Here is a 13,825-nt window from a genome sequence, read left to right on the forward strand (position 1 = left end):
AGATTGTAATTCGATGCTTGGACAGACAAAAACTGACAAGTTGGAAAAGGGAATTGTTCGGTGCGGCTGTTTCAGTGTTTTCTCAATTTTCATCCTGGAAATCTGCAGTTCCACCGTTGTCCTCGTTTTCATTTTTTCTTTTTCAATTGTTTAAATTTAACGAGCTTCCAGCTTCAAACGCGACAACGTCACTTTTTCACAAGGGTTTGATGAAACATTTTTGTTCGTTCTTTGAAAAATTCCAGAAATTATATTCTCTCTGTTTTCAAATCCAATGCAAATATATTATTGAATAAAAGGAAAGCTTTCAAGATGTTTTAAAATTTAGGCAAATTGGTTTATACTCTGTAAAAGGACAAAGAAGATAAAAGAGAATTGATCTCCATCATTTTCAGAATTTTATGTATAACAATTTGCGTCTTTTATTTCCGCTACATTGTCACGTACGATACGAAGTAAGAACTGAGAATATATTTTTCCACGTATGATCGATTATAACGAATTATGATTATCCTAATAAATTATTGTACACACGTATATCTTATTTTACTATTTATACAAATCAGTTTAAAAAACGCAATATAATTTGTCAAATTATTTTAGGATCATTGATGTAAAATCTATTTCATAATTACACATTTTATTTAAAAATGGAATATATTTATATATTCTTTAGCTGTACAAATTTGTGTCTTTTATTTCCGCTACATTGTCACATACGATACGAAGTAAGAACTGAGAATATATTTTTCCACGTATGAACGATTATAACGAATTATAATTATCCTAATAAATTATTGTACACACGTATATCTTATTTTATTATTTATACAAATCAGTTTAAAAAAACGCAATATAATTTGTCAAATTATTTTAGGGTCATTGATATAAAATCTATTTCATAATTACATATTTTATTTAAATATGGAATATATTTATATGTTCTTTAACTGTCTAGTGTAAACCCGCTATACAATCATGACTAAATAATTCCAAGGTATGAATAATTCTAATAATTCCAACACAACACGAGTATTAATTAATCGAAATTACTAATTTACATACGCGATTAATACATACAAATCATAAATCTATGTATAAAGTAGAATGAAGATAAGATATTAATCTGTGTATACTCAACCTCGTCCTTAACTATTTTACAGGATATTGCTACAAATAATATTTAATAAAGTCGTACAAAAGTATAAATTAAGTACTCTATACGTATACTACATTCCTACTGGAAATTTACAATCATATATTGCATGATAGCTTCATATACAAATATATATATCGCTTGTCAATTAGACGAAATTTTTTGTAATAATATTTATACAATTGTATTTTATGAGTACACTTACTTGCCAGTTCTTATATTTGAGTATTTACGTTACTAACAAATATTGACGCTAACGTGTGAATGTGAACAGAAAAGAAATTTTCAATTTAACCGAAAGCTAAACGGTTAGAAGAACGGTGGAAAATTAATCTTTTACTCGCTTCAGATATTTAAAATAAATTCTTTCGAATATTCACTAAAGTAAACTTTGAAAAAGGAAGATAAAAGGAAGAAGTTTCTTTTCATATTTTTTACGTTATGCTTCGCGTGCGTTGAAACATAAAAGAAAAGTATATAAACGCTATATCTGTTTCCTACGTTAATTCCACAATTTAAACCTTATGCGCACGTTTATACTTTATATAAAAACAATATGTATGTATACTATGATAGTATTCCTTTCGTTGTAAAATTATGGGGCAATTGTGAGGGAGATATTTCCTCACGTCCATTAGTTTTTAAAGGTATACACATTATCGTACATTGCACATAAACCGAGCCTATTTTCCACAATGTGGGACATGGTGTAGTGTTGAAAACAAGGTACTTTCAAAAATCGAAAGTACTACGCTCTACGTATGCAGTCTAACCTACTTTCGACGCGGCAATTACAATGAAATAAACGAATTACCTGCGTACGAGTAATCACCTGTACAATTATGCTGCGTTTGAAACGAAACTCTACGTCTATTTTAATGTTATACTTACAGGATGTCTTTTTCGTCATTTCTCGGAAGAAAAATCATCTACATTTTGCGAGTTTATATTAATTACCAGATAAAAATAAATACTTCACATGTTTCACTTGCGTTTTATTTAAATTTTAGTTTTTGTTCGAATAAAATAAATATTATTTATCTTATGTCACTTTTTCCTGTAGTGAAACGAAGTTAGATTTTCTAAATCATAAGTAGTTATTATATTCATAAATAATTATTGATTTGATAATCTTAAATTAAAAAAAGAATCAAGAAGATATGAAGGAGAAGGTGTAAGCATGGATATACTCCAAGATTTGTCTAACTTTTCAATTAATGTTTACTTTCCTCCGTCTGATTATTCTATTCTTACTATTAAAATAATTATAGCATAGCTTTCCCCATTTCATCACTAATGATCGATGAAACATTAAATCTGTTTTGTTCCAAATGTATAATAAATTTTGCGAATTTCAGACACATCTATTCATCTATTTATATGTACTTCTTTTCAATTGGCTAAATATAATGATAAATAATTCTCTGATTATTTCTAAAAAAATATATTTCCTTATAAATAATAAATCTATGATATAATCGATATACTTGAAGAAGTTACTACAATCAAGGACTATTGAAACATTTGTATCTAATAAAATAATGTTTTATTCATCACATGAAAAAAGATATAGAAAAATATGCAATGTAAGCATCATCAACATTACTTTAAAGCTTTACAACCTGCTCGATAACTGTATGTATATCTCCATTATGTACGAGATCGATATAAACAAAAATTCTATTAAATAGAACTTATTCAACTGCAAAGAACCACATCTATTCTACTATAACTAATACTCAGCTCTCAATTAGATCAATCAATTCCTATTAATAATTTTTCACCGTTGAATTTGTGCAAGAATAGAACGACGGTGTATCCATCGAAATCTATCAAACGTCTGATGAATCAATTTCTAGTCAGGAAAATCTTTTAGGAGATTCGATATACATATGCATAGACAAATAATTGAAAACTGTATATCGAAAATATACATATTAGTAACATGATGTTTCTCGTTGATGAACGTCATGACGTGGATGCACATATTGCCTCTTCCCTTTCTTCGAACTCATTTTCTTCGCGCTAGCACCGGGATGGTAGCTGGTGAAGTTGTCACGGATCGACAACTGGATGAGTTGTAGGTTTAATCGATCACCAGTTGTCGGAATGATCCATCCAAACCGAACAAATCATCGTGAGTCTTTGGTTTTCCTGGCCGAAGCGCCTCGTTTGCTTTCACTGACTCCTGCTCCGCGAACCAAGGACCGTATTCTTCTAATTTCTTCACCCAGGTTTCTAAAAAACGAACAAACGATGACTTTTGCTTGATCATTGGAGATCGATAAAATAAATTTAATGATATATTCCACGGTACGATTTATTATCTGACACGTTCACAGACGTGTTTATGTTGAAACGTTGCAACAGGTGTTCCTGCACTGTACATGAGATAATAGAGAAGTGCAGAATAATCCACGTAAAATAGTATTACATTTTTAATAAAATATATGGACATTTTTTATTTGACCTCTCCAGTTTGAGTAATCGTATGAAATATTTAGATCATTTCTCGTAATACTAATAAATAGAAAAATTTGAAAAGGTTGCTTTCGTTACTAGTAGATTGCGGATACATGTGCGAATTCCTATGTCTTTACGTACTTAATTAAAATGATAGAAATTACGCAAAAACTTACATGATCCATAAAATGTTACAATAAATACAATACTTTTGATATTTTGTGTATTTTTGCATATCATGTACGTTATATTTTTATTTTACTAATTATGTACGCATATACTATTTTCAACCTCCGTTTCATTTGTGCAATTTTGAATTATAAATGCATAAATATCCGTAATCTAATAACGAGGCTCTTAGTTGCCATACCGCGAGAAAAATAATTGTCATCGTACCATGAATTGCTTGAATTGGCCCAGCATCGCCGCCGTATTCGGTCGGTAGTATCTCCCTGGGAATATAATCGTACAAAGTCTTCAAGTCGCTGTGCATGAAGATTCTGTTGCGAATTTTCTCCTTAATGAATGGTTTCACGAAATTGACGATAGTGTCGACCAGCGGGCTGACATTCACCACATGCACCTCCTTTAACTTTACCGGGTAGGCTTCTTGAACACAGACCAGGAACTTCTTCACGATAGCTGGTGTGAATTTTGCGAAGTGGGCTGGCGTCGCGACACTAGCATCTAGTACATATACATCTCCAGCCACACCAACTAATTCTTCTTTCAGACGCACATCGCCGATCATCAAAACCAGTTTCATCACTTCGGCTACGTTTGGAGTTGGTAAGTCCTTGTCGATTCCTCGCATAATTATTACTCGTCGTCCGTTCTCCGTCAAACCCGCCAATGGAGGCACCTGACTGGAAAGGTAATAGTTTCTTAAAATATTTATTTCAAATTATCGCAGCTTTAGAGTTTATAGATCTGATTATACACGTTTATAAACCATCGATGCGATATCGAAATATTTCGCTTGGGTAAAAGAAAGTTAAACTGGCGAAGGAGCATTATTCAAAGAATTCTGTTCTTCAATTTATCGTTATTATTATTTTTGATTATCTAATTATAGAATGAATATAATCGACGGAATAATTAAACTAGAATAATTAACTCTCTTCATCTTCCACGTACATGCTTGTTTAATATCAGGCATTTTCGACATTTTTGGAAAAAAGAAGAGCGAAAGGCGAGTAACTGAACTAAAATAATTAATTTCTCTTATTTTCTACGAACGTGCACTCGAATACTGGGAGAACAACGTTCTCTTCCCTTTTAATTCTTTGCTACGAAAATCGAGCTTAGCAACGAACAGTCGGGGTTTATTAAAACGAATCAGAACTTTTCTCGTTATACCATGTAAATTTGCCCGCGGAAAGTTTCTTATTTGGCTCACGGTGTGTGTTAATGGTGTCGTGGAAATTACCCGTGCTCGCCGAATTAGAAAATTTTATATTTCAAGGACACAATAACGTTGCCTGCATAGTCACAGACCTTCTCAGATCTTCTCAGTTTTTCGAATATCACACGTAATATAGAATAAACTTTAACTAAATGAACAAAATAAATAAATAAATATACGATTATGCAGGAAATTATGAATATCATATAATTATGAAAAGAAGTTGCAACAATGTTTCTCAGTAGCTCGTAGTAATAGAAAAAAAGCTTACATAATTTTAGTAATATCTCTCAATTCCGGTCTGGTGATGTCTCTGTTAGTAAAGAACTCCGGGATCGCCGTTCTCATCGTAAAATACATGTCCAGCTTTTTCTTGCACTTTTCCAAGGAAAACTTGGAGCCACGAAGAAATGTCATTAGCCTGTAATCGTCTGAAACGAAAAAAGATGTCTCCTAAGCGAGCGATCATTGAATAATCGTGATCTATATTTACCATGTCGAATGTTTATTCGGCATATAGTAAAAATATATATGTCATAGTAATTACGTATAAATTATTAACTACTTTAATAAAAATCCACATAATCATCGTAATTAATTATTTCACATTAATGTTACGTTTTGAACTCTATATTTTATTTCTGTTTTAATTCGCTTGCTTCGTATCGATCAGTCGATATTTGTCTTTTCTCTTTACATTACATACCTGATAATTAAAATCAAAAACAAGTAGGAATGTTTTTTCCTTTCTTTTTAATTCTTTATGATTTCTCAATTATATCTTCCGTTTCTCTTTCTATTACTTAGCTCTTTCTATTAAAAACGTCTGTATTAAATATCGAACTGAGCACAAATCTTAGGATATGTCAATCCATCGCGTTAACGAGAAGTATCGTTCGAACGCGATTACCATCGAACTCAGGTAAGTGCGGTTGTTTGGTCAGCCATTCCTTGATGACTTCGACGTCTTTGTCACGTGTCGCGACATTTTCGTTCAGCTCCACGCGAATCTGCTTCGACATCTCCTCCGTCGGTTGAATCAGCAACATCTGAAAATCAATTTTGGTTAAAGTAGTACAAACTAATCTAAAGTAATTGTGAAAACCTATGTCTGTGGAATGTACAATCTTGTTTCCTTTATAAGAAGAAAGACCATAATATTAATTCTAATTTTTGCAGACCGTGAAAAATTAATATTTCAATTATCTTTCATACGTTCGAATAAATATTATCCAGGCTTTGCAGAATCAAATTTGTCAAATTTGTAGAATCACGTACCAATACATAAAATTGAAATATCCATTAATTCCATTGCGATCGTATTAAACACGAAAGAAGATTATACAAAATTTTGAAAGATAAATATAAATATACAAATACAGAAATAAATGACAATAGCGCGATACCTTCTAGTTTTTCATAAAAATAGATTCTAAATATAAATAAAATAAAAAGGACGTTTAAATAATTGTTATAAACAACATAAAACGATGATCTTGAATAAAACCACAATGACAAGTAATTAGGTATAACGAATGAGTTTCTAATGCGAGAAAATTCACTCCGATATCGGAAAATGATGTAATTTCTGCTACTCCTTGTTTCTATAATTTCTTATACGCGAGTTTGTTGAAGCGTAATCACACTGCAGTGGCGAAATAATCGATCTTTCCTACATTTTTACCAAGGAAGGAAGCTAATTTATGACAGATAACTAGATATGACATCCTATGACAACTTTAAGTATGCTAATTGTGACATCCACTGTAGCCTTACATGCGAAATGATCACTTGCGCAATTAATTGGAAAATGCATGTGTTTCCTGTACGATCTCGACATTTTAACGTTCAACGAATAATCAACGACGAAAATCAACCAAATCCTACAACTTAATCCAGTGAGCATAATTTGTCCAACAGAAATTCTGAGAACCTGAAACGTTCTATCGTTTAACTCTTCATCGAGACATCATATAATCTCATATATATCGTAAAGTCATGATATAAATATGATATTTGGTAGAATAGTTGAAACGAGAAGGAAATCATCGTTCGGATGGCATACGTATGTATAATAAACGTGATATTCTTCCCGTGGTACTGTTGCACGTGCAACAGGCAATGCAAGCTGTAACGAGTTACGCAAATACCCGACATACACATCGTTCTTATGCGAGAAATTAATGTTGACCAGAAGCGGCTTGCCTAACGCTAAACTTTCTCTACCTCGTCACGGTTGACCGAAAGCAATCCGCGTGTTTCACTATTTCTTCTGAGAAAAAAAAGAGTGATCGACAGCACTCACTGTTTGTTCTTCTACTTCTTCTTCGTCAACTTACTCTGGATTAATTTCAAATTGAAGTCACGCGTGATCTTTGCGCAGCGTGTTAAGAATATGAATTTGTTGGCCGTGTTACTTTTTAGGTAGATAGAGCAACGTATTATGCCATTTCATTGTGAATGTTTATTTCTAGTTTGATAGTCAATCAGGAACTATGTTATTTAATGGTGAATTTTGAATATTAATTGGGCAATATATTCTTGTTTATTTTTCAAATTATAATAGATTATTAGGAAATTTAATATTGTCGAGGGTTATTTTAAAATTAATTACACATTATTTTATTTAATCTGCTCGTTCATCATGTGACTACATATTTAGATTCCGTGAAGTAGAATGTTATTTTCATCAGAATCTATGTAATGTAAATATCGTACTAATCTAAGAATGGAAAAGAGAAATAAATTTGAATAAATTACGAAAATTTATGTATACAGATGACTAAAGTAAATGATTCTAAGAAACGTGAATGTTTCAGAATACTCGTAAACGAATAACTGTAAAGAAAAAAGGATATTAAATAACGTTGCACGATATATGTAAATGTTTCTATTAAGATAGTTGACCACGGGTTTAATTGTTTTTATAATAAGTGATCGGAAATCAATTATTTAATAATATTCATATAAATCCAATCAAGTTCCTTTTGTAAGATCATGAGGCGGAAAAACAAAATATAATAATAAGATATTCGTGTAAATATGTTAGGGAAATATTAAATTAAAATATAACTATTACTGTAAAATAAGAAGAAAAGAACATGTCTGTGACTCTCAATGCTAGTTATCCATAAATATATTCTCAATTTGTTTTTGCTACATCTCTTTGAAATAGGGCATTGTGAATAAAATGACCAAAATTTTATTTTATCAAATTTAATTTAAAGAATTTAAAAACATGATATATTAAAAATCGATTGCTTCTATTGTTCAATTAAATAAAATAAAATGATAAGGAAATGAATCAACTGACAAAAACGCTGCAGAAATAAAAACGTTTTTGCTTATGTGTCAATGAATTACTGTTAAAAGCTATTTTTACTCGCAAATAAAGCATTGAACAGTGACAAGAATAAAAATCCTTTTAAGTCAATTTATTCGTTACGTTACACTGATACAATGTCACACGTTCAATGAATCAACAACGGATTCTAGAATCTACAATGGATAAATAAAATAAATAAATAAATAAATAGAAAACAATCCACTCGTTTAAATGTTTAACTTGGAACTTTCACACCTACTTTCTACATAGGTAAATGTTTAAATAAGAATTCGTGAATTAGTCAATTCTTGTATCATGGTGTACCTTTAAAACAAAGACTAGTATGAAAAATCGCACGTTCTGTGCTTCTTATTTATTTCTAAACTGACAATTGTATAATTTTCTCTTGCATGATAATAAGTTTTAAAGAATTGTTTGATCCATTTTTGAATTTACCATATTAATGCATTTGCTTAGAAAATATTAAATAGAATTTTTAGAACGAAGTTTATTTAAGTAAATGAGAGAAGAACAAAATTACAAGAAAAAAGAAATAATAACTGACGGATGGTATCATAAATTATAAAATACATCGTTTAATATTTATGCAACAGCATAAAATGTATATATCGTAATTTTATTTAGCAATAACTAGATATTTATTTTCTACGCCCATAACTGTCGATATGATGGATGATTCTTGATAAATTATCAATAATACTGTTTCCGTACAAGAATTCCACGTTTGATTCATATGCCAATGAAAGTATTTTAATATGAGTCATACAACCGTTTAATAAACGGATAAATAGGTATACACATACTTTTTCTTAACGAGAGCACACTTTCGACGTACATTTACGAAATATGTGTGCGTTAAGAAAGAGGAATTACATAAAAATGAAATAGCCGTGTTTCGAAACCGTAATTCTACGAAATTTATTTCATGAAATTTATCCATGTAAAGTCTTTCACTTTTACTAGGATAAAATTATAAGATATTTGTTATAATTGTAATTGCAAATACACCTTACGAAAAATTTGCTACCATAAAGATTAGCTCTATAAAATTTCTGCCCGTGGAATGTGAATCGCAATGTTTACGAATTTTATCGTTTGTAATCCATTTAATTTTTCCTTTTCAAAACGGTGCATTTGTAACAAATTTGGCTTAATAAATTTTATTTTAGGAAATTTATTCAAGGTTTACTCGCGTTAAAACGTCTGCTTGAAATTTACGCTTACAGAAATTACATATACGTTTAAGGTATTTATATTAATGATTTAAATTTGTACCAAGGATTTTGAACATTTTCATCTCTGATATCGAAGAAAATATGCTTTAAATCCTTATTTGCAATATAAACATTCTCTTCTATATTTACGAAATGCGTTACGAAGAACCATGAAGGTATTTAATTTATCGTTACCTTGTATCGTATACAAACACAATGTAAAATGACATCTGTGCAAATCAGCATGAATACATGTCCCGGGGATGAATTATTCATTCCATGGAAGCAATTTTCAAATGCATACAAACCAACCATTTATATACAGACGTTATTTATTCTTTATGTAACCAAGTGAAAATACAACAAACATTTACGTTTATCACGAAATATTATCACACCCCTAAGTCGAACATTAATCAAACTTCAAACTCTTCAATTTTTAAATTACAAGTCGGATCGAGAAAATTTTTTTAAATCGATAGGAAAATTTCTGACACTAGTATAAGCGGTGACTTTTAAATAATAAAGATACATAATAGCATGTGTACGTGTATAGTAATACGTAACAATATACGTAGTAATATATAGTAATAGTTAAATACATGTATTATTAATATCTTTTAACAGATAATTTAAATTTGAACTTTGTTGGTTTCATGAAGAGATAGTGCTATTTCTAATTTGTACACATTGGTTATATTCAAATACCATTAGCGCAAGTGAACCAAAGTGTCAGGATATTTATTTAACGTTTATGTATATTCTAATTCTAATCTAAAAATAACATATTATAATTCTGCCTTTATAAAAAATAAACTGAAAAATTTTAATAAAAAGTATCTCAAAAATTTCTTTTAACAAACCAACTTTTTCTAAAATTTGTTACAAAAAATTCAACCAATAATTTAAATTAGTTTGCTAATATCCCATTAGAGAGGCTACTGCTACTATAAATAAAAAAGGTGCAACTCTGAAACCTAAATTCATGGTGATTTACATGGTCATCAGAATAGGATCAGACTCACTAGATGATCTAATAACATTATAGAAAAACAAGGATTTTTCATTTAAAAAGGCATTGTTGTGCAGTACAAAAACTATACAGCATGTTACCAAAGACTGTCCTTGATAAAACCTGAAATTGGGTAACGATGGTTGGAAAGGCGACTCGTGAACGTGACAAAAAGTATAGAACGTACTGATCATATTCTACTGAGATTTACCGTCGACCTCCTGCTTCCTTTTGATTCTTGCTTCGTAGAATATTACAAATGCAAACAATTTTTGTCATAGGAGACATACTGGTGCAATAAGATATTAGAGACTCGGTCGAAATTGTTGGTTGAATTTTATAATTCTTATGAAAGTTTGGTTTGTTAAAAAAGATGTTAACAGTTGAAATCTTCTAATGGAAAATGCAAGGATCTAAGTATTTGCTTAAATGAATGAAAGCTTCAAATCATCAGAAATTTTCGAATAGATGTTTAGATAACGTCGTGGACTACGGTCGCTTGGAAAGAAGAAATGAAAGTTTGAAATTAAAAAATTGGAGATCAATATTGGAATAGTCGAAAACGCAGACTATGTCGAGAAAGGAAGAAGAAAGTTGCTGAATATCAGTAAGATCGCTTCTAATAAAATTGAAATATTTCTATAAGCAATACTGTTTGAGAAATAGAAATGGAAACTTTTGGATGTAAATATCGAAAATCTTCGATTCGTCTATATGACCATTTCATTTGTGGAAAAATTAGATGTTACTAAACGACGATGAGAATTTTACTCTCTTTAATTTTCTTCTTCTTGCTGTCAGTGCATAAATAACCAAGCGAAACAATTACGGCTCCACATATGATCTAATCATAAGACGATAATGATCGGATTAAACGGAAAACAGGAACAGGAAGATGATCGACTGGAAAAAGAAACGTACTTCTTCGACATTGGATCGTGATTCACACAAATACCTGTCTTTTTTTCACTGACATTTATTCTGAACGACCTTTACATGCAAATGCTTGTGTAATCTGGTTACACATCTGATTGTTTGGAAATTAAAAACGGTAACATGTCGGTTGTTTGAGATGCTAATGCGAGTTAGATTCGTAACGAAGAACCATTATGGTGCGATGAATTTTGTTTGAGCCAAACGATGCGACGGTGAAGTCAAAGGGAAAGCTTAAAACGTGATTTCGAAACGTGGAAGTTCTATGCTATGTAAGCGGGAATCGCGATTATCGCAAAACTGCTGAAAATGTAAACCTCACTTTCGCAGAGAAACTACGCTTGCTTTCTCGTGGAACGATTTTGCGATGGGAAACTGAAATTGCTTTTCGATTCGTGTAGCTTTTAAATCTCTAGGCTAGTGTTTCGAAACTTTCGAATTACGTTTTAACTTCCATAGCTTTTGGTTCAAATTACACTCGACTTACGTTCAAAGTATACTTAAGGTACCTACGCTCCACTATATTTTCAAACGTCAAACCGCTTTTTCATCGGTATAAATTTTGTTATTGTTGTGGACTCTAAGGATATCCTAAATATTAAAAATTTTTGTATGAACGTATTTTTAAATAGAAACACTTTTTAGATTGAAAAATTCTCAACTTTGGCTAATCCTAATTTTTACATAAAGCGCTCGAAACGCATTTGTGATTTTAATTTAGAATTTTAATTGAATTTTTAAGAATTTATATGATTCAATTGAATTTATTCTGATTTAATTGATCTAATTTATCATTCGTATATTAATTTAATTGAATTTCATTTGACTTTTCTACTATTTATTTTTTAATCCGCAAGTCTTAATTACCTTTGATATCGCAGAAAACGATTCCAATTCTTTCGTCCTTAATTTAGTTAATTTAATTAACGTAACTCATAAAGTCCTCAGTATGCTCACTAAACTCACTCTCTGAGGATATAACAACTCATCGACGCTGTTGAAACTACCACTTTAACGAGGGAAAAGCAGAACCTCGAGGATAAGAAATGAGAATCACTTTCACTTTCAATCGACTGTATTTTTAAACTGCTCTTTACTCGATAAACACTGATAGAACTCTCATCTTTCATTCGTCATTTACAAAATATCTTTAACACTAATTTCGAGATCAACTAATAATCTCAATGATCGTTCGATGTCAGTGAAAATCTTAGAAAGATCAATAAACCATAGCCACACAGATGCAGAACTACTCATTCAAATCTTACATCTTCGCGTCGTAAAAGAATATTAAAAATTTTAACGTCCTCCATAACATCCAATGTCCTGTTGAGAAGTCATACTGGCAAACTCCATAAAATAAAAAGTGAAGATATTACAAGGACGTTAGTCTCTAAAATTCACATTTATACGATTTATCTTCAACAAGTAACAGTTGGTTATACATTTCTTTTTCTCCAGAATTCGAATAAAAGCTACGTTTCTGATCGATGAAATTGAAAAATTTGCAAAAGCGATATTAACGCTAGAACCATCGGAGTACCGAAAATGACCAATTCCTAATTTCTCATAGAAATTTTGTAAATTTGCAACAGTATACATCGTTAGAAATTTGAATGCTTTCTTATAAAATATATGAATAAAGAAGCTCGCGTTTCTCATTGCATTATATATTTTTTCCTATTTTCTACATTTTAATTTCTTTGATATAAGTTCTATACCTTTATCGTCTAAAGCATAAATGAAGCGCGTTAATCAGTTTGGCTTCCGAGAGGTCAATTGGTCTTAGTTGGCTTCAAAAAATGGAGGTTCGTAATAGGCTTTGCACCCTTACCTTGTCTAATAGCGACGAAACGTCGATCCTGAAGACAACGGTACGATGGAATCGTGAAGAACAATCGACGACAACGGTGATAACCAAGTACGGCCGGTCACGGAAAGAGAAATGCACGATACTCGTGTGGCGAACCGAAGAGATGGAGAACGGTCGATGGAGTGGGAACGATTACCTCTTGGACCGGTTCTCCTTTATATCGTGTGATGCCCCACTCTCGCTTTTCTCTCCACGAGTCACAAAGAACGAAGAAAAGCCGACCACAATCGATACTTGGATGTCCTGCAAGATGGATATGCTGTTAGGGAAATAGAAAAATACCTTCAATTATCCTCCATTTTTTGGTAATTAGCGTATCAGGTTTAAAAATTATCTTCTTTCGTTCGTTACTAAAATACAATAAGATTCTGTTTGTTGGAGAAGAAATAATATTAGATTGTGACACATCGTTCCTGCTAGGCT

The 13,825-nt window shown here is 31.2% G+C and overlaps 1 protein-coding gene across 1 annotated transcript; it reads right to left on the reverse strand.

Moving 5' to 3' along the window:
* Positions 1-719: 719 nt before the first annotated feature.
* LOC122568735 (alpha-tocopherol transfer protein-like) lies at positions 720-13,497 on the reverse strand. Its single transcript, XM_043728831.1, has 5 exons — positions 13,364-13,497; positions 5,935-6,073; positions 5,296-5,455; positions 4,016-4,485; positions 720-3,394 (listed from the first exon to the last, which is right to left on the reverse strand). The coding sequence occupies exons 2-5, from the start codon at positions 6,071-6,073 to the stop codon at positions 3,243-3,245; spliced, it is 921 nt and encodes a 306-aa protein (XP_043584766.1). The 5' UTR covers positions 13,364-13,497; the 3' UTR covers positions 720-3,242.
* Between the last annotated feature and the right edge of the window lie 328 nt (positions 13,498-13,825).

Source organism: Bombus pyrosoma, linkage group LG6 (genome assembly GCF_014825855.1).
Source record: "Bombus pyrosoma isolate SC7728 linkage group LG6, ASM1482585v1, whole genome shotgun sequence".
Classification (NCBI taxonomy): Eukaryota; Metazoa; Arthropoda; class Insecta; order Hymenoptera; family Apidae; genus Bombus; species Bombus pyrosoma.

What these genes read in the sequence shown, in the direction of transcription:
- LOC122568735 (XM_043728831.1), bottom strand. Translation starts at nt 6,073, where the DNA reads ATGTTGCTGATTCAACCGACGGAGGAGATGTCGAAGCAGATTCGCGTG. An exon ending in GCACTTACCTGAGTTCGATG is followed by an intron (nt 5,456 to 5,934) that starts GTAATCGCGTTC and finishes TTTTCGTTTCAG; the next exon opens with ACGATTACAGGCTAATGACA. An exon ending in AGAGATATTACTAAAATTAT is followed by an intron (nt 4,486 to 5,295) that starts GTAAGCTTTTTT and finishes TTACCTTTCCAG; the next exon opens with TCAGGTGCCTCCATTGGCGG.